Genomic DNA, 20,967 nt, shown 5'->3' with positions numbered 1-20,967 from the left:
GGCATACATAACACTGGCGACGAGGTAAATATAGCAATTCATTTAAAGGGTTTGGGTAGAGCAAAATTTTTCAAGTAAAGTAACAGTAGTTGAGGTTAAAAAGGCAGTGGCAATGGCGGTTGTCGGAACCATGCCAGTTTTTGACTGTAACGAAGATTTCGTTATTTTTAAAGAACGGATCGTTCAATTTTTTAAGGCAAATTCTATTGCGGAAGCGAAGCAAGTTCCGGTGTTAATTACAGCGTTGAGTAGTTCGGTGTATACGACCTTGCGCGATTTATGTTATCCAGATAAACCCGATACAAAAACTTTTGCCGAAATTTGTAAATTGTTGGCACAACAGTATTCAAAAGCGATATCAATTTTCAACGAACGAAGAATTTTCTACAAGATGCAGCAAAGTGAAGGAGAGCAGATTAACGATTGGTTCGCGCGGGTAAAGAAGCTGGCAGTAAACTGCAAATTTGGAGCCGACTTAACCATGGTTTTAAAAGATAAGTTTGTGACAGGGATGGTGGATGGCAAGGTGCTAGACAGACTGGTAGAGGAGGATCCGTCGCAGAAGACCTTAGACGAACTATTTCAAATGGCGGTAAAAAAGGAGGCATCCTTGCGGATAAGCGGTGGTAGCAGTCGACAGCAGCTGTTTGCAATAGACAAGAAGAGGGTTACTGAAAGGCGAGCTGAAAGGGGTCCGCAGCACAAGGTACATTCAGCGAAAGCGTCGGGCTCACAGTCACAGGTGAAGTGCTACGCGTGTGGTAAGAAGAATCACAATTTCAGTAAGTGCACGTACAAAAATTTTAAGTGTAGGTTATGTTTTAAAGTGGGACACATTACATCTATCTGTAATATGAAAAGACAAAATTACCTGCAAAGTAGAGACGAAGCACAATCACATGTTGAAATTCAAAATGAGGATTCTGTTTTAGAGCGTACTTTGTATCACTTAGATAATGAGGTTACACATAATTTTAAAGTAGATGTTTTCATTAATCGTGTTAGGTTGCGAATGGAAATCGATACAGGTTCTGCCATTTCGGCAATATCTTTTAAATTGTACAATGAACTGTTTAATAACTTACCGTTACAGGTTTCAAGGACAGTCTTGAAATCGTATGATGGTACAAATATTTATCCAAAAGGAAAAATTAACGTAAGCTTGCAGATTGGAGGTGATTGTAAGATGGTCGAATTATTAGTCATCGATAATGGTGGAAACCCATTGTTGGGTAGAGATTTATTAGCAAGGTTTAATGTAAGTATGTGTAGCAAAAATGTGTTCGTGTTAAATGATTGTAAAGATAGTTTAGACGTTTTAGTAAATAATTATGCAGAGCTATTTAAAGATGAGTTAGGTCATTTTAAATTTGAAAAGGTGAAATTGGAAGTGGTAGAAGGAACGACACCTAAATTTCATAAACCAAGAAATTTGCCAATTGCTTATAAAGGATTAGTTGAAGTAGAGTTAGACAGGTTACAAAAAGAAGGTGTAATTACACCAGTTCCAGATTCAGTTTGGGGGACACCCTTGGTCCCTATATTAAAAAAAGATGGGACAATTCGGTTGTGTGCCGATTATAAGGTTACGGTAAATAATTATTTGAAAGATGTTAAATATCCCCTCCCATTAATTGAAAATTTATTTGCCGCTTTACAGGGTGGAGAGAAGTTTTCTAAATTAGATCTCAGTCACGCATATAATCAGTTAGAGCTAGAGGAATCCACCAAACTTTTACTAGCGTGGAGTACGCATAAAGGTATATTTAAAGTTGAAAGACTGCCTTTCGGTACAAAACCCGCTTGCTCGATTTTTCAACACATAATGGAGAAAGTATTGCAAGGAGTAACAGGAGTGACCGTTTTTCTGGACGACATTGTAGTGACAGGGAGAAATAACAAAGAACATTTGCAAAACTTAGAGGTAGTGTTTCAAAAATTAAAAGGTGCAGGATTCCGTTTGAATCGAGTGAAATGTAATTTCCTACAGGATAGAATCGAATATTTAGGGCACATAATTAGTAAGGAGGGGTTACAAAAAAATCCTTCTAAAATTAAAGCAATAGTGAATTGTCCAAGACCCGAGAATGTTTCTCAAGTAAAAGCTTTCATCGGTATGATTAATTACTATGCGAAATTCATTTCTAATGTTACAAAACTTTTAAATCCATTGTACAAATTGCTAAGTAAGGACAGTGTTTTTGCATGGAGTAGGGAATGTGAAAATTCATTTATCACAGTAAAAGAGGTAATGGCTTCGGATATAATTTTGGTACATTTTGATCCAAAATTACCTATCAAAGTAAGCTGTGACGCGAGCTCCTATGGAGTAGCAGGCATTTTAGCACATGTATTTCCGGATGGTAGTGAGCGACCTATTGAATACGCATCACGTAAATTAACAACTGCCGAGATGAATTATGCGGTCATTGATAAAGAGGCCTTGGCTATTTATTTTTCAATAAACAAGTTTTCTAATTATTTGTTTGGCCACAAATTTGTATTAGTGACCGATCATAAGCCATTAAAATATCTTTTTGGAGATACGAGAAGTATACCAGTAACGGCAGCAGGACGTTTACAGCGTTGGGCGGTGTATTTAAGTGGTTTTGATTATAGTATCGAATATGTTGAAGGGAAAAGGAATAGTAATGCAGATGGTTTATCTAGATTACCTATAAATTTGATTTTAAAGGAATCTACAGAGTACACGTATTTGAATTTTGTTGCACAAAATTCAGATATCGTGGTGGATGCAAAGGCAATAGAGGAAGAAACTAAAATTGACAAAATTTATTCTAAGATTTTTAAGTTTGTAAAAGATGGGTGGCCTACACAGAATACGGATAAAGATTTGCAACGTTTTTTCAATAGGAGATTCGAATTTAGTATAGAACAAGAGGTAATTATGTTAGGACACAGGGTGGTAGTACCTACAAAATTCCACGACAGTATTTTAAACGAGCTGCACATTACACATGCAGGAATAGTTAAAATGAAGTCGATCGCACGTTCTTACGTGTGGTGGCCGTTAATAGATGCAGATATAGAGAGAGTAGCTAAACAGTGTGTAATTTGCAACAAGTTTAAACCCAATCCTCCACTTGCAGAAGTTTTAGCATATAAACAAGCCAAGCAGGTGTTTGAGAGAATTCATGTAGATTTTTTTGGTCCTGTAAGGAATAAAATGTTTCTTGTAGTGCTAGATGCATGTAGTCGTTGGCCGGAAGTAATTGAAATGTGTTCAACTACTTCCTTAGCAACGATCGAGGCATTAAGATCGATTTTTGCGAGATATGGGCTACCAGATCAGCTGGTAAGCGACAATGGACCACAGTTCCGATCTTATGAATTTGAAAATTTTTGCAGAAATAACGGCATAAAACACACATTGACACCACCGTTCCATCCTGCTAGTAATGGGGCAGCGGAAAATGCCGTAAAGGCAGTCAAAACCGCGTTAATAAAAGCTTTCAGCGATGGTAGAAATTCAAATATTTCTACGAGCTGTTTATTGGCTAGGTATTTGCTCAATTATAGAGCTGCTGATCATGGCACGACAAATAAGTCTCCAGCTAGTATTATGTTTGGAAGGGAACTGAAATTAAGGCTCAGTAATGTCAGACCAAAATATAAGACAGATTCAGAAGAATTAACTATTTGTAAGCCCGGAAGAGCCATAAGTTTTGAACAGGGGGAGGATGTTTACATCCGCGACTATAGCAATATAAATAAAAAGAGCTGGATACCAGCAAAGATTCACAAAGTACTGGGACCTAGGGTTTACCTATGTAAAAATTCAAAGGGAATGTACAAGAGACATTTAGACCAGATTTTACGGAGCATTCCTACTACTACTACCGATAATAAACCTTTGATCTCTACAAATTGTTCAGATAATTTTAAGTACACGATTGTTCCATTACATGATAATACAGTATCAGGTTCAGAAGTGAATGTGGCTCAAACGAATATTCAAATAAATAATCCGGTGTTGACCCACGCTCACTCCCGACCAGTTAGAGTAAGGAAAAAGCCAGATCGGCTTGATTTGTAATTTTAGACTTATATGGGGAGGTGTGTTATGTTGACGCATCCGGTATAAAAGAACGATAACATGTACGGACCGTTGACAAGCAAAATCGCTCTCTCCCAACCCGACTTTCGACGAGTACGTAACAAGGCGTGTGAAGAATAAACGAAACATTGATTTATGCCTTTTATTTACACCCTGCCATTTCGGCATACATAACAAAAAGTATTCAAATACTTTAAAAAATAAGTATTCTAATATAATCAAAGGTATTCGAATACTTTGAAAAGTATTCATTAACTTACTTTGAAAAGTATTCGAATACATTAAAAATTTAAAATAGTATACTAGATAAAAGTCGTAATACTACTTAAAAAATCAAGTTATACTTTGCATGGGGTTAGCTTTTTTTATATTTCTATTGTTATATACAAATTTAAGGGGAATAAAAGCGTATTATTATTATTATATTATTATAGAGGAGGTACCTACCAGGACCTTTCTTATACCAGTTATATCCTTAAGAATACGTGTACCAGTTTTCAAAGCGATCGTACGTCGTGCACATGATACGTGCGCTTTTCTGAAATTAATCCTAGCGATTTTGGAACAGATCCATTTTTGACCATCCGTTTGTCCGTGCGCATGATAGTTTGTTTAGAAACGTGCGATCGCTTTGAAAATTGGTACACATGGTCTTAAGGATATAAGAAAGGTCCCTATTGTTATTAAGTTACGTAGACTATCGAGTCAAAAAGTTTCACTCCAGGATCGTTCGGTATTCAGTTGTATCGGATTTTTATATTTGATTTTGTGACAATAGAAACTTTCCCTAAACATTTCTAAATTGTTCTCAAATATTTTAATAACTTAAAAGTAGGTACTGCGTTTTTTGAGGCCGGAAAAAAATTGTCTCAGATCGGCCTGGAAAAAAATTTTCTTATAGAATGTGGCCTGTAGAATCCATAATTTCAAACAGTTCCCAGATTGGGCTACTAGTTCAAAAGTTACAGCCCTTTGAATTTGGTTCTAGTCTATAACTTTTGATTGAGAAGTCTGATCGAAAAAGTACGAATTGTTTCGGATTCTACGCACCAAAATTAATAAGAAAAAGTGTTTTCCCGAGAAATTTTGGTGTAGTCGATTTTTGGTAAAAAAGGAAGGTAATACACTGCCTTTTTTTGAGCTCCAAAAAAAAAATTGTCTCAGATCGACCCGGAAAAAAAAATTTCTTATAGAATGTGGCCTGTAGAATCCATAATTTCAAACAGTTCCAAGATTGGGCTACTAGATCAAAAGTGTTCTCCCGATAAATTTTGGAGTAGTCAATTTTGGTAAAAAAAAGGAAGGTTAAGTATTCAAATACTATACGAAGTATTCAAATACTATACGAAGTATTCAAATACTTCTCAAAGTATTCAAATATCTTGCGAAGTATTCGAATACTTTACGAAGTATCCAAATACTTTGCGAAGTACTCGAATAGGTACTAAATATTTGTGAAAGTAGTATTTGAGTTACAAATACAAGTACTGCTTCCATAAAAGTATTTAATGACAAAGTATTTGAATACTTTAAAGGATTTGAATACTAAAAAGTATTTACAAAATCGAATACTGCCCAGCTCTGCTAGTAATATACTTAATGTGAACTGGCAAGCAGGTATTAGGAGAGTATCAATTACAGTAGGTAATAAAATAATAAGTAATAACACTGAACATTCATTAGTCAACCTCCTATTGAAATCCATCGCCAGTAACGCCAGTTGACATATGTGTATGGAAAAAAGTGCATGGTCAGGGGCAGCGGGCGACGAAAATTCAGTACCACAGATATATGGTATAGGTGTCAGTACTTAGCTTTTGATTGCGATCGGCGTGTGACTGTAAGTATGAGAGATTGCCGAACAGATAGGAGACTCTACGATTACCGTAGACAAGATTTTGGTGAATATTTTAAAGTTCACGAGGTCTGTGTGCCAGGTGCCTCACGCGGATGCTCCCTGATGAACACAAAGAAGAAGCGTCATCGAAAAGGTTTTCTGCGCCGTAGAGGGAAGGAGTTTTTAGATTCATTTGTAACGGGAGACGATGCTTGAGTCCACTACTTCACGCCACAGATTACGGAATAATCAAAACAATGGAGGCATTCCTGCTCTCCAAGTGTTTAGCTTTGGTATTTTGGGACAGGAAATGCGTTCTTCTGCTCGACTATCTGGAAAGAGAGCTATATACTTCACGTTCGACTTCGCTTGGCATCCCCACATAGGTCCACCGCTCCACAGGTTTCAAATTTATTCCAGTAAAAACACATACCTAATGGGAATGGGATCTTGATATACAAACGATTATGGTACGAATTTGTCACATACTAAAGAATATACTAAGGAATATTATGAGCTCTTGCGTGGAGTAAAAAGCAAATGTCTTCGAAGTATTTAGGTACTAATTTTACTTTTAAATTCTGGTCTAGAGACTTGATTTTGGTAAGTGATTGCCTGGTTTGTAATATATTTCCCATTATTGTTGATTTTGAGGTCTCCCTTCTAATTTTGTTATTTGATCTGGTGTTATAGGTGTGAATTGTTCTTGGGTGCATTCACAAATAAATAAATTGTACATTATAGTGGAATTTTTAGATTTTTGAAATGAGAACAAGATTCTCGCACACCAATACCAGCTAATACATATACGAATTGCCTTTTTTTGCAGTCTGAAAATGTCGGCAGCCATATTTGAATTATCGCAAAAAAGCAATTTCGCACGACTTTACCAAGGTTCCTTTCTCGCGCCCAACGAAAAAACTATTTGAAGGGGACCTCTAGCTATTGTGCCGAAACGTTTTTATCTACATTAAGTGCCATTTTATTTTCGTAAATCAGCACTGCGCCTTAGACAGGATTTCTGATACTTTATTTGTTAGGTTTTCTAGTGTAAGTACTTACTCCCTGTTACCACAAACTTATGTCATCAGCATCAGCAATTGAATTTAGATCTGAATAATATTTACCTTTTTATCGATTAAAATCACGAAACCTTTTATGGAAGGAAGACTACATACGATTCAAATGTATATTCTATTAAGGAACGTTGGAAAACTTTTTGGATAACACAATTTTTAATCAACATTTAATCAAAGAACCGTCCAATGAAGTTGCAGGGCTTGATCTTCCAAGAAAAATGTGGGTCAAATTAAATCGTGTAAGAAGAAAACATGGAAGATGCAAACTTACATGCTACACCAATGGAACCCAGAACACAATCCGGCCTGCTGCGGACATCCTATAAAGAAACAATCCCACATCTAGTTGAGGTGAGGAATGTCCAAATTCAAAGTTTGGGAAGTGGGTACCGACAAAAGAAATGTGGTAGTCCTCGACAAGATCTTACTGATGGTGGAGTCAAAACTGGCTAATAGAATACTGATCTGTCACACCACAAAAATGGGCTGCAGTCCCTTCGATCTCACACGAGGACTTTGATAATTAATTTTTTTATGACAATGTGGGTGCCAAATAAATCCGACCTTCCACCGACAATCTCTTTTTGTTCTAGGACGTTAGTAAATAGTTCAACATTGTCGTCGTTTTCGGCACCAAACGTGTCCCTAAATATCCAAATAGCGAAGAAATTTTGATGACATGATCGAATGCCAAGAGTGTTAAATCTCCGCGAAAAATCTGTTTTCATTATCGACGGGTAAATTACAACTCCACAGAAAGTGGTTGAGAACCATTTTTCCACCTTTCACCTTTTCCCTAAATAAGCACATTATATGCTATATCGAATGATTACGTAGTAAAATATAAGTCGAGAGGAATTTTGAGGAAATTACTCAAATAAACTGATTATGACCGTTAAATAAAGGATTATCAGTCAACGTTATGACTAAAACGATTTCTCTTTTCAATTTTGAAGATAAAAGACAATTCGGCAACCTGTTGGGTACACGTGACGTACCACTGTTATCTGCGATAGCGAAGCCGTATTCCCAAATTAGTTGTAATATATTAGTGTTTTCGACGCAGAACAGTGCGCTAGTTTGATCGTCCTCACGAAGCCCCTAAAACCGCTTGTTCACGTAAGTATTTTGTTTTTTGAGCAAAAAATTATGTTGAAGAAACCTAAATGACTTCTATGTTATTTTTGGAATTTGCAACCCTAATTTTATATGTGTGTGTGTTAGTGTCGCATTTTTATTCTAATCCAGGGCCTTCGCCACTTATGGGCTAGAGACACTTTTTTTTTAGAAATGCCGCCGTTTTGTAAAATTTGCTCTCATTTGGCCACAATCGAAATTAATTTGTAGGTACCCATCTGTAAATTAAATCCCCTTTCGCAATGAATAGGTAGGAATATGTTTTCCAAATTAAAATCCACGAGTTTTAAAGATATTCTTAACGTGCCTATTTTCAGCACTTCAGCACCTTTATAGGGTTCCATTGCTTCCAGTGTTGTTGGTATACCTTTGAGAAAAAATGAATCGGCAACCTCTTAGTTGTTAGCCCAAATCAATTTTTGTTTAAAAAAAGATCTTACTCTTCAATTTATTTTCCACATAGAACATGAATTGCTAATATTTTATTGCGATTACGCACTTTTCGGCTGTTGCATTTACAAAGAACCGCTATCCGAGCGCAATTTCCCCTGTGTTTGATGTTTTACTAAGCGGATATTGATTGATAACACTTTTATACCTACTACAACTACATTTTGAAAAACCTAGTTTAAACAATGACTCATTCTTTCAAAATACCCGCACGTCCAGTGGCGGAGGTTATTTATTTATTTTTTATATAGGTGAATTGTTTCGATTGGAATATTTACACGGAAGAAGTTTCAATAGCGATTGCTGAAATCCTAAGATTCTACTATTACACCAAACCATTCAAAATGGATAAAATCAACCCTTAAGTTTCAAAATGTACCATTATAAACTTTCAAATTATAATTCCTTTTGGAGGATTACGATTAATTTCTAGTGCGCCCAAAAGGATTAGTATTCACTTAGCCCTTTGAAGTTTAAAAAATAAACCCCTAAAGCGGCAGGGCACCTCGGTATGACCCTATGGGGTCACCGGCTTTATGGTTCAGTGGTAGACCGTTAGACTATAAATCCGGAGGTCGGGTTTCGAACCTGGGTTGAGGCTTTGAAAATAAAATTTTATATTCAAAGGTTGAGGTGAATTTTTCATCTGTGGCAGAGATGGGAATTACCTTACACCAGTTTCGAGCTTTCTGCCTGCTACTCCGAATTAGGTATTCCTGCAGTTTTCCTAATTCGTAAGGTAAATATCAGAATAGTATAGAACAACTTAAGACCTTCTGCAGAGGCACCTCTAAAAAGCATTATCCGGGTCAATCTGATTGGGCACAAGCCTGTTGAGGCCCCAGAACAAGAGAGGGGTAATAAATAAAATAAATAAACAAATAAATTGGATTTGACCCACTGTCAAAAGGCTTTTTAAATGTGGCATAGGGTAAGGTGAACTGTGCAAAGTTTAAACCGAATCGGTTTAAGCGTTTGACAGTTATCGTGTTCACGGACGGACAAACGGACACCATCGACTCCCCTATAAAGCTCGCATCGCTTAGCTCTGCCGCTTAATAAACTTAGCACCTACAAAAATGGTTTCTAATTTCGTTCAACACGTTTCGATTTAGCCCGAGTGTCTTCACTTAGTGACCGTTTCAGACGGCGAAATCCGCCCTCATTCTTTAAAAAAGTACATTCACCACCCGTACAGGAGAGGTTTCAGAATAGAATTCCTTTTAGAAGGTTGCAATCAGCCTGGAGCATGTGTAAAAATTGGCATTCGTTCAAAGACCGTCCAAGGGGGTGAGATCAGCAGTTGAAATTTAAAAAACTCCTTTAACACTCCCCCAAAATAGGTTTCTAATTTCTTGTAGAAAGTTCCCTACGAAAAAATTGGCATTCACTTATCTGTCAACCAATGGGGAGGAATGCGCACGTTTTTTTATTTTGCTAAACCAACATAGCTATATGATGGCGATGCATTCAAACGAATTTCTTTTTTGTCCTCTAACTCGTTCCATAAAAGTCCAATATGGCGTCCATAAGAAATAAAGAAGTACTAGCCTGTAGCTTCTAGATCTATCGTGCTATGGAAACTCTGATAACAAATTCAGATGCCTTAGCGGGAACCGTTCTACCGCTTAAGCATATGCTCATTTTCAGCTTTTCGTTGATATCTTGTTAGTTTCAAAGATTTTTCAAGAATTTCAAATGCGTTTTTGTAGTCCCAAAAAGGAGCAATTTTGCCCCCATTTAACCTACATTGTATCTCTCACTGTTGCGGAGATCCAAATGGTGAGCCTCGAATTTAACCACCCTGTTAATAGTGCTGCTAAGGAGAAGGATACTATTCTGAAAGCTGATCGCTCATTTCTTGAAAGACAGATAATTGAGGCCCATGAAGATATTCAAGAGATTAAATTACATGGTCATTGTTTTCCATGTACATATAAAGGTTCGAGCTCCTAGCGAGTTCATAATTTTGCGGTGTCTGTCCATCTGCCTGTCCGTTAGCATGACGTCTTGAAAACGAATAGACCGATTATGATTATATGTTGCAGGTGGGTTCTTTATCAAATTCATAGATCGGAGTTCGTGAATTGGCAATGTAGGCCAAAAAATGAGGACGGACTTTTTGACGTCTCCGTTAGGTATGAACCAAATTGTATGAAATTCAAAATGAGGCTTTAGCGCAAGGAGCTCCTTTGCTATATTTGTTTAATTTATTAAACTTACGGTTCCGTATTATTATTGTTGTTAAAAATCCACGAAGTTAATAATAAAAGCGGCATTTGAAACACACTGTACACTAAACAATCGAGGAAAATTAAAATGTATGATGCGATTTCCAATTGTCGGAATGTGCTTTATTATTTTGATTTGTTTTATCAAATTATCTTTAACAGTTTTCAAGTTATAACGAAAAACGTTTGGCCGCCATTTTGTTTTGCCGAATTTTCGGTCAAGACAAATTCAGCTGGGCATTCTACTGATTCGGATTCATCATACCTACTCGAATTATGGTAAAAACAACGGATGCCCACTTTTCCGCACAAATGCCGACAACTTCGTGAATATAGCTCTTTTTAAATTTCTTGTCCTGTCTAGTAGAGACAAACGATTTTATTCTTTTATTTGTGTTATGCGCTATATTCCCAGGGTTCGTCGAGTAACTTAGTAAGACTACTATAATAACCTTATTTGTATATGGAAGTAAAAAAAAGTAGTAATCTCTATGTAAACATATCTTTTTAATGCATATTTTAATGTACCTATCTATTATAAGTATACAGCGTTTCCCAACTCCCGGGAGAGCGGTATGAGTTTCAAACGAGCAAAAAAACTGAAAATATCGGGATCAATGAAGGGTTATAAAAACTATATTTTAGACGGTTGAAAACCTCAAAGTTTTTAAATTTTACAACCCCTGTCGAGTTTCATCTATTTTCACAGTTTTGTAACTGTCGATGTGTTAAGTTAATAGTCTTGACTTATGGCAAAAAATCACTGGATATCAATCATATCGGAAGTACAACGACGCTGCACGGGGCCTTTCGGGCGTTGGAGTCCGGGGATATTGCATCTGTTGCCCCCCTCTCTCGAAGGCCCTGCGATGTTACTTTCACACATTACTCAAAGTGGCTAAAGTAGATTGCTCATATTATTTTTTTTATTTGCAGGTGAAACATCCAAGACCAAAAAGACCACCGAAGTCCCATCTAGCGTTATATTACATGGAGAAACAAATTAAAAATTGCATGTTGTTCTCAAGCTTAATTTATTTCTGATGGAAAAAAACCTGAATTATTTAAATAAGTGTAATTTAAGTGATTTGAGAAGTCAAGGTTTTGAATTCCGAAGATTTGATGATACCTACACTCAAAGATCTAATAGGCGATTAATTGTTCAAGATATGCAATATAGAAAGTAAGCTTTGCGGGACCGGATTTACAGCTTGCAGCACCTGGAGCACCATCCCATGTTAATTTGTGAAGTAAAACAAGTGGTGCAGTAGCTGAATCTGCGGCAAATATGACAATAAAGAAATACAGTTCAGTTATAGAACAGAACCATATTTTTGATACCGTTTGCAGACATTTGGACCTTGGTGTGGGGAGGCCTAATTTTGTGGAATGCCTAGGAAAACGAATAACCAACAAACAGTAAGTATCGCCATATAACGCTGGAACGAGGCCAGATGTAATGGGCGACGCTTCCAATGGAAATTTATTATTTATTTATTATATTTCACGTTTTTACAATTAAATTCTGTTTTGCATTTCTTTTTAGAACAATGGTTTTATGGAATGCATTCAAGCCACTGCAAGGGGCGCCAATTCACTCGTAGAACTAATAGGGCTTTAAATATTTGCTAAAGCGTATAAAACCCTTGTATAAGTATAACACCCAAGCACACTTCCATATAGTTTGAATTAATGGAGTGTAATAACACTCGAGTCTACCTATATTTTTTTAGGCAGTGTCCGTATTAACTTAAAAACAATTCTAAATCTGTATCTTCTTTGCAGAGTTTGATCAACTGGTTATCGTTAGGAAATGGATCCAACTGAAGACTGGCGGCCCGGGATCATGGTGCAGTGAGACCACTTGATTCACCCCATTGCACAGAAGGCTTCAGTTACCATCGACAAAGGTTAGACTTAGAACTAAGGGTTTACTGGGATCTCATGCCTCCTAACTTGGTATGAATTGTTGTTTTGTTTTTATAATAGAGAGGCAAGTAACCCTGGACTGGTATAGTGATCGTCGTTAATTCCGAAGAGGACCCAAATAAAGGGAGAGATCAGAGATGCAATGTTAACACAGTGGAAGTACTTGCTGTGCTACGATTCAGGGAGCTACGGAATATGCAAGATTGCTGTAGGTAACTGTAGCTATTGCTACTGTTGTGAAACCGAGGTTTCTTGATAGTTCTTCCCCAAAGGCAAGCACGAACAGTCATTTGCACAACTTTTATATGAAATATAAATATAACAGATTATTATCATAACTTTGTGTTTTATTTTTGTGTCTGTGTTCAATACAAGCCTTTGTAAAACGCAGTAGGCAGCGGCGATTTTACTATAACGTAATACAGTGTTTCCAATTACTGTAGATAAGGTAAGCAGCAATATTAATATGATTAATTATAAATCAGAATATTCTCTGTCTAGGCAAAATGGTATAGGAGCAATCGTCGAATTCGGTGGGAGTAATTCAGGATTCGATGTTTTATGGTAAAAATGTAAGTATTATCATTAGTATGATTTAATTTTTACCTAATATATTTTTGTCTGTTCAACTTAGGGGCCTTGTAACAGTCGTCGCGAAATTGGTCTAAAGAAGAAGGTTATTCTTCAGAGTCTTTTTCAAACCGAGTACCGTGGTAAAACCAAGTAAGAATTGCTTTTGATACTATCTTTCTTTATCAACTACCCATATCCATAAATATATAAAAATACTCAAGGTATCATTTTGAATAATTCCAAAATATCGTTCTGATGCGAACGACGCGTCAGCAGAGGAAGTAATCATATTGTAAAACAGATTATTACCCACAAATTTTTGGATGGCTCTCTACCTATTACTACTACACAGAAAAAAATCGTACTTTAACGACAAATTCATCATGTATTTGACCCGTATTTCTTTAAAAGAAGTAAAGACTAATTTAAAATAATCAAATTAGATTTAAATCAAAAATAATTATTTTGACTCAAATAAATCGATGTAATTGATGTTTCGTCACAAAATATTTGACTTGGATTAACTTTGATTCAAAAATATTATATTTTGACTCAAGCAATTTGCTTTGAGGAGTTTCACATAAATATCCACACAATTCGCTTAAACATGTTTTTCATTTGTGTAACATAATAAACCAGTACATGAATTTAACTTTTCCTGTATTTAATATAAAAAACTTGACGTTTTGAGCCAAGTAACTAAATAAATCTCTGGAATGAAATGAATTCATTTCAATCGCATGGGTGCATAAATATTTCCCCCTCCAATAAAAACATGTCGTAAAATTCGACTCGGTTGCTCTTCACATGTTCGAAGTTTTGCGTTGCGACACCGAAAAAATTTCTTGCAAGTGCGTAGATAGTGCGTTTCACCCTGAGTGTTTTAGTTTGGTTTTATATTTTTAAGTTACCTGCCGTTTTTATGTAGGATGTACTTCTGAGAGAATTATTTGTAAGTTCTTATTCCTTCATCATATGTGGAATTTTATATTTTTAAGCTTTTATACTTATATCTATTTCTTGTACATAGGGTGCCCGGTAACTATGGAGAACCAAAATAAAAGGTTGTATGTAAATAAAAATCTTAAAAATTACGATTCTGGCCCTCTAGATACCCAAAACCCCGTACGTTATGACTGTGTTCTGAGTTGTTTCTAAAAAGTTCTAAATAAATGAATTATATTCATATTGCATTTTTATTATAGGTATATTTAATTTTTGATATTGTGGATAATATTACGGAAATTTCCCTTAACAGCACAATATTAAAATCAAAGAATAATATATTTGCGTCACCAAAATATTATTTAGTCTCAACTGTACGCATTTCGAATAAGAAATATGTAGCTTTTGGGATAAATATTTAATAATTGCTTCAATTCAAAGTATGGCTTGAACAATGTTTAAGTTTAGTTTAGTCAGGCATGATATATTTGGCTTAAATATTTTTAAATTTTGATCTAGAATATGGTTTTTAATTCAAACACGTCGATACTTTCAATTTAGGCGCAATGTATTTAAACCAAATAAATTGCAAGGTTAGCAGAAAAAATAGGTTTTTCACTTAAACCAAATTAATTGTTAAATCAATTTGATTTGTGTCTGGGTTAATAAAAATTTGCGTAATAGCCTAAATATATTGTCACTTAGACTGAAATATACATGTAGTTGGCCCTATTCAAACATATATGTGCTTCGGTCAACGCAAAATTTGCTTCATTGAAATGATTTGTTTTTTGTGTGTACTTTTGCGAGAAAGTTGTACAAAATGCGCCACTTGAACTTGAACAATATTCTTACACTACTATACAGGTATTTCTAGCGAAATACTTCACGCAAAGTATGAAACAGGTGCTTCATTATGGCACCTTCAAAAACAAACGATTTTTACCTAATAATAATTTATAAGATTTTAAAAAATAATTTTTATGTTTCACTTCAATTGGTCGCGTATGCAAATGAGTCAATGAAAATGAATTTCGCAAAGTTTATTTACTGTTATCGGAAGGTATTCAATTAAATTGTTTATCATTCCTGGTGTTATAAACCTATTCGGCGTCTGCAGTCTGCACATGATTCATTAGTAGCATAAACTACCTACTGTAGTGTTCGTATAGATTACTATTACCAATTACTCATTTTTGAAAATGGCGGCTAGCGTTAATTTGGAAGGTATGTCGAAAATTTACGTTGCCTATAGGTAATAATTATTTTTTATAGAACCTATCAGTGTAATGCACAAACTGGGGAGATTGCTAAAAGATTTTGTTATTCTGTTTCTCTTGTTGGTTTTGTTGACAATCATGATAGTTCTAAAGAAGAGATGGCAAAGGAAATCCAACCTCGCTCTCATTCGAGAAAAGAAGGCTTCATCAATAGAACATTGTATGTAGATACTTAATCACATCATATATGTTTTCCTAGTGGAGGACTGGTTGTGTTACTTTTAAAATTGTTCATTTTTTTGAGGTAAATACAGTCTGTAGTTCAATATGATTTTTGATTGTTTTGGAATCGCGATCAAATGAAAATGAATCTGTTCATATCCACCAAACAAAACGGTTGACATTCATCTTACCAGCAAAACGTGGAAGAAACAAGCAAACATACGATTATATTGCTTACTAACTTCAAAAAATGGAAAATGTACTAAACTGCCTTCCGGCAACAAGTATCTTGACGCACCGCCTAATCAAATATATGGTATGCATCAGAAGTTTAAGCAACCAACTGTTTAATTTCTTGCTCTTAAGCTGTTTTTTACTTTCAAACCAAATGGCAGGGGCAATCACAAGTCTGTAGCACCACAATTTCATTCTTATAAACATTATTAACGCCATATTTATCAGAAAACTGTACAAAAAGTGAGGAATTCCTTTAGATTTAAAACCCACTTCTCCTTTCGCTAGACTTTGAAACACCCACATTTCCTACTATCGCGTGTAGCACAATGCACGGAAATGCATCATTTTTTCCCCTTTAAATGTGAAATATCGGTGGACAATTTCAGGGGGAGGAATTACGTTTTTGTTGTTATATATTGTTAATTAAACACTGATAAAGGTACAGAGACATGGGACAAGTGGCAGTTGTCACCGACCCAAACGCAATTTTGACACGTTAGACGAAATGAGATTTCAGCACTAAAACTAGAAAGGTAGATGTTAACACAGAGAGTGGACGAAAGTTCCTTTGTATGTTTTTAACACCTGCACGTTAGTAAGGGTGGGTAAAAAATGGTCCCATTTCCAGCTAAACGGCTGAACCGATTGGAACCAAATTGGGTACACGTATTATGAGACATAAAACGAAGAGGTGAATGCGGAATCGTCCATGCTCAGGTGTGCGGATGGTATCTGTTTTTTGAGATGTTTCAGAGAAATGTTTAGTATAGATAGTTCTAAGCAAAAATTAGGTACTTTACCACTTGCTATCTTAACAGCACTTGAATATAAACAGTTTGGATAACCTAGTCCGTTGAAAGTTAGGTATATTTGGGTTGTATTGAAGTGGAAGAGGAATGTAGGTAACAAATAAAAGACATTAAATATCAAAATAGAGTACATTTCCATCTGACATATCTCCCAAAATTCGATAAATAAAAATAAAATAAAAACCAATAGTCAAGACTAATTCTAACACATGCTATAGGTATATTACATATGAGTGCCCACCTTTTTTTACTATCTCGAAATTTATATTTTTACTAGTCTAAAATACTCTAACGGTCCTTGAACAACTATAACAATTAAACTGATTTTGTCCTTATGGATTTCTAAACTCTCATTTCAATCAGTCTTGACCTTGTCTTTAAGTGCCTCAGTAGTTGGAAAGTGCTGGCCTCCTAGCTATTTCTTCAGTTCAGGGAAGAAATGGAAGTCATTTGGTGCTAGATCGGGACTATACGGTGGCTGGTCAAAAATATCCCATTGAAATTGTCTATTGGATTTGAATGGGACATTTTTGATCACCTACCATATAATTCCGATCTAGCACCGAGTGACTTCTATATTTTTTTCGAATTGAAGGAATACCTATGTCAGCACTTTCCAACTATTGAGGAATGTTAAGACTCATTTATATTCACTCGCTGCAACATTTTGTGAAGAGGGCATTGGAAAGCTTCTCCACGGGTATGACAAATGCCTCAATCTTCATCAAGGCGATTATGTTGAGAAGTAGACATATGCGTACCTACATTTTGGTATTAAAATCTCTTTTTGTATTGACTTGTCTTTTATTTATGCACCAACGGGTGTTGAAAAAAATGTACCTTCGTACTAGCGTTGCCAAATTTTTTTTGGGGTATAAAGAACAACTAAACGTGTGTGTTTTAATCCCGAGAGTGTAGTTTCTTGACCGAAACAAAGTTGAGAGCAACAAGCACATATCATGCACTAGAGGTCCATCAGGTCCTTTGCTTGTACTCTTTAAACTCTTTAAAAAGCTGATATTTTTGTTATTTTAAAACATTACTAGAAATGACTGGTGTAAAAATAATTTTTGTATCTCCTATAGTTTTTGACAAAGATTCTAACATGGCTTTTTTTCATGTTCGCTTGTTTTCGTGGCACATCTTGACTTATTACGGTAAGATCCCTTATTGCTTCAATTTAAAAAAAATTTTTCGAAAATATTATTTTTATTAATAAAAAAAACATTCCCTTTTTCTTCCCACAGTATTAGAACAGAAAGAGTACTTTTTTGAAAACAAACTGAGTTAAGGTGTACACCATGCACAACCCATAGCAGTTCATCATTACAAATTGACTTTTTGAAGCACTACAAATATTCGGTTTTGGGCACCAGAACTACGCGTTTAACTTTTTCTCCTTTAAAAAAACTGGCGGGTACAAATTTCTCACTTTTTTTTTGTTCATACATTTATCTGCTCTGTGAGGTTGGAATTCAAAAGGATGTTTTTAAAAGCCAGAAATTTGACGCAAACTATAAGAATATTTATAATGGTAGATAGCTACTCAATTACGATTAAATTCTTGGCAAAATTTATCCATCGTTATCGACAAGCGATTGTATTGTTTAAAATACCTGAGAAGCTATAAGTATTACTGTTGTCCAGAAGGTGAATCACTTCATTATATATCCTGAAGCTGTTGCTTCGTGCAAATAGTCTGAAACTTTGTTACTGTTTTCTACAAATGAGTTCATTTAAACTTGACATGGACGCCGGATCCAAACCAGAAGGTATTTATAAAAAAATTATTTATATGTATATTTAAGATACTTTTGCTCTAGATGCACACAACCACTTGCGCACCATTGTAAAAGTATTCGGCGAATCGTTTATAATACTTTTCGCGTTACTTCTGGTGGCAATTGTGATTTGGATGAAAAAGGGCAGAAGTCTCCAATCTAAACATTCCATTCCACGCTACGCCGAACTTCTCCAACAAGAGCAATACATTTAGCTCAATACTTATGTATTTTGAACTGTGTGTTCGCTTGTCATGGAATTATTTGTAGTTGGTAATTATTAAACAAATTACTCTACAATAAGGAAACTAATAGTTTATATTCTTTTATACTGGTATGTATAGTTATCGACAGAATTAATAACCATCAAACACTTCAACTAACATGCATGCATGTTCTGTCCGGCTGCCTAGCTTCAAATTTTTGCAAATACATTAAACTACCCTACGAGTTTTAACCTCGTTACACGATATCACCGGGATACCATCATGCCAATTATTCCGATACATTTGAGGTATCCGGCTGCTATTACTTCTGTCAATGACTGTACATAATGACTCCTATACATTGCTATCAAGAACATTTGAAAAAACTACAACGTAGTTTTCCACAACGATGGTTCCGGATACCATATACTTATACATGAGTTACAAAATAGTTTTACCAAAGTATCTTACAAAACATTGCGCAAGCGCCAAACCACCATCATTAAATTACTTTGAAAAGTATTCGAATACTTGTCACTCAAATACATTAAAAATTTAAAATAGTATACTAGATAAAAATCTTAATACTACTTAAAAAATCAAGTTATACTTTGCATGGGGTTAGCTTTTTTTATATTTCTATTGTTATATACAAATTTAAGGGGAGTAAAAGCGTATTATTATTATTATATTATTATATAGGAGGTACCTACCAGGACCTTTCTTATACCAGTTATATCCTTAAGAATACGTGTACCAGTTTTCAAAGCGTCGTGCACATGATACGTACGCCTTTCTGAAATTAATCCTAGCGATTTTGGAACAGATCCATTTTTGACCATCCGTTTGTCCGTGTGCATGATAGTTTGTTTAGAAACGTGCGATCGCTTTGAAAATTGGTACACATGGTCTTAAGGATATAAGAAAGGTCCCTATTGTTTTTAAGTTACGTAGACTATCGAGTCAAAAAGTTTCACTCCAGGATCGTTCGGTATTCAGTTGTATCGGATTTTTATATTTGATTTTGCGACAATGGAAATTTTCTCTAAACATTTCTAAATTGTTCTCAAATATTTGAATAAATTTTGGTGTAGTCGATTTTTGGTAAAAAACGAAGGATATACACACTGCCTTTTTTTGAGGCCCGAAATAAAAATTTCAAACAGTTTCAAGATTGGGCTACTAGTTCAAAAGTTACAGCCCTTTGAATTTTCTTTCGAAATTGGTTTCTAGTCCATAACTTTGATTGAGAAGTCTAATCGAAAAAGTACGAATTGTTTTCGATTCTACGCCCCAAAATTAATAAGAAAAAGTGTTTTCCCAAGAAATTTTGGTGTAGTCGATTTTTGGTAAAAAAGGAAGTCTGTTTTTTTTGAGGGCGGAAAAAAAATTGTCTCAGATCGACCCGGAAAAGAAATTTTCTTATAGAATGGGGCCTATAGAATCCATAATTTCAAACAGTTCCAAGATTGGGCTACTAGTTCAAAAGTTACAGCCCTTTGAATTTTCTTTCGAAATTAGTTTCTAGTCTATAACTATTGATTGAGAAGTCTAATCGAAAAAGTACGAATTGTTTTAGATTCTATGCCCCAAAATTAAGAAGAAAAAGTGTTTTCCCGAGAAATTTTGGTGTAGTCGATTTTTGGTAAAAAAGGAAGATTATAAATAAACTAAATCAACCACTTACTTCTTTCGTGGTGACAGGATTGTGACCTCAAACCCTTAGACGGGTGGGCAGATGGGCAGAAATTAAGAAGCTTTGTGTAAAGTTGCGCATCTGTTAGCTATGTTTCTTAGATAGCTGTAACATAATGTATAAAAGTTGTCACTGTTACATCTCTACTATTCACAGGGGGCGGGAACTTTTTGAACTACTACAAATATTCGATTTTGGGCGCAAGAACTACGCGTTTAACCTTTTCTCTTTTAAAGAAACTAGCGGGTACAAATCTCTCACTTGCTTTTTTGTTCATTAGCTTGGAATTCAAAAGAATGTTTTTTAAAAGCCAGAAATTTGACGCCAAACTATAAGAATATTTATAATGGTAGATAGCTACTCAATTACGATTAAATTCTTAGCAAAATTTATCCATCGTTATCGACAAGCGATTGTATTGTTTAGAATACCTGAAAAGCTATAAGTATTACTGCTCTCCAGAAGATGAATCACTTCATTTATATCCTGAAGCTATTGCTTCGTGCAAATAGTCTGAAGCTCTGTTACGGTTTTCTG

At 35.3% G+C, this 20,967-nt stretch overlaps 1 protein-coding gene and 1 long non-coding RNA gene across 5 annotated transcripts; both read left to right on the top strand.

The window, feature by feature from the left end:
• Positions 1 to 106: 106 nt before the first annotated feature.
• Positions 107 to 4,211, top strand: LOC116175147 (uncharacterized protein K02A2.6-like). Of its 4 annotated transcripts, XM_031493262.1 has the most exons (3): positions 107 to 782; positions 1,094 to 1,258; positions 4,064 to 4,211. In XM_031493262.1, the coding sequence occupies exons 1-2, from the start codon at positions 113 to 115 to the stop codon at positions 1,120 to 1,122; spliced, it is 699 nt and encodes a 232-aa protein (XP_031349122.1). In that variant the 5' UTR covers positions 107 to 112; the 3' UTR covers positions 1,123 to 1,258; positions 4,064 to 4,211. The 4 variants fall into 4 exon arrangements, with proteins under 4 accessions (XP_031349122.1, XP_031349119.1, XP_031349121.1 ...); XM_031493259.1 differs by having other exon boundaries at positions 107 to 1,042; positions 1,094 to 4,211; XM_031493261.1 differs by having other exon boundaries at positions 107 to 1,258.
• A 3,842-nt stretch (positions 4,212 to 8,053) lies between these two features.
• LOC116175146 lies at positions 8,054 to 13,464 on the top strand. The gene is made up of 6 exons (XR_004146253.1): positions 8,054 to 8,113; positions 11,749 to 12,231; positions 12,598 to 12,722; positions 12,802 to 13,189; positions 13,243 to 13,313; positions 13,376 to 13,464. It is a non-coding gene; the product is annotated as an uncharacterized LOC116175146 (long non-coding RNA).
• The last annotated feature ends 7,503 nt before the right edge of the window (positions 13,465 to 20,967 follow it).

The sequence above is a fragment of the Photinus pyralis genome, unplaced genomic scaffold (genome assembly GCF_008802855.1).
Source record: "Photinus pyralis isolate 1611_PpyrPB1 unplaced genomic scaffold, Ppyr1.3 Ppyr1.4_LG6, whole genome shotgun sequence".
Classification (NCBI taxonomy): Eukaryota; Metazoa; Arthropoda; class Insecta; order Coleoptera; family Lampyridae; genus Photinus; species Photinus pyralis.
The sequence above is the reverse complement of the archived record's forward strand: the minus strand, read 5'-3'. Positions and strand labels throughout refer to the sequence as shown.

Bases quoted from the DNA above. Each gene is read 5' to 3' on its own strand.
- LOC116175147 (XM_031493259.1), top strand. From the start codon at position 113: ATGGCGGTTGTCGGAACCATGCCAGTTTTTGACTGTAACGAAGATTTC. The intron at 1,043-1,093 runs GCAATATCTTTT...TTACCGTTACAG, and splicing joins ATACAGGTTCTGCCATTTCG to GTTTCAAGGACAGTCTTGAA.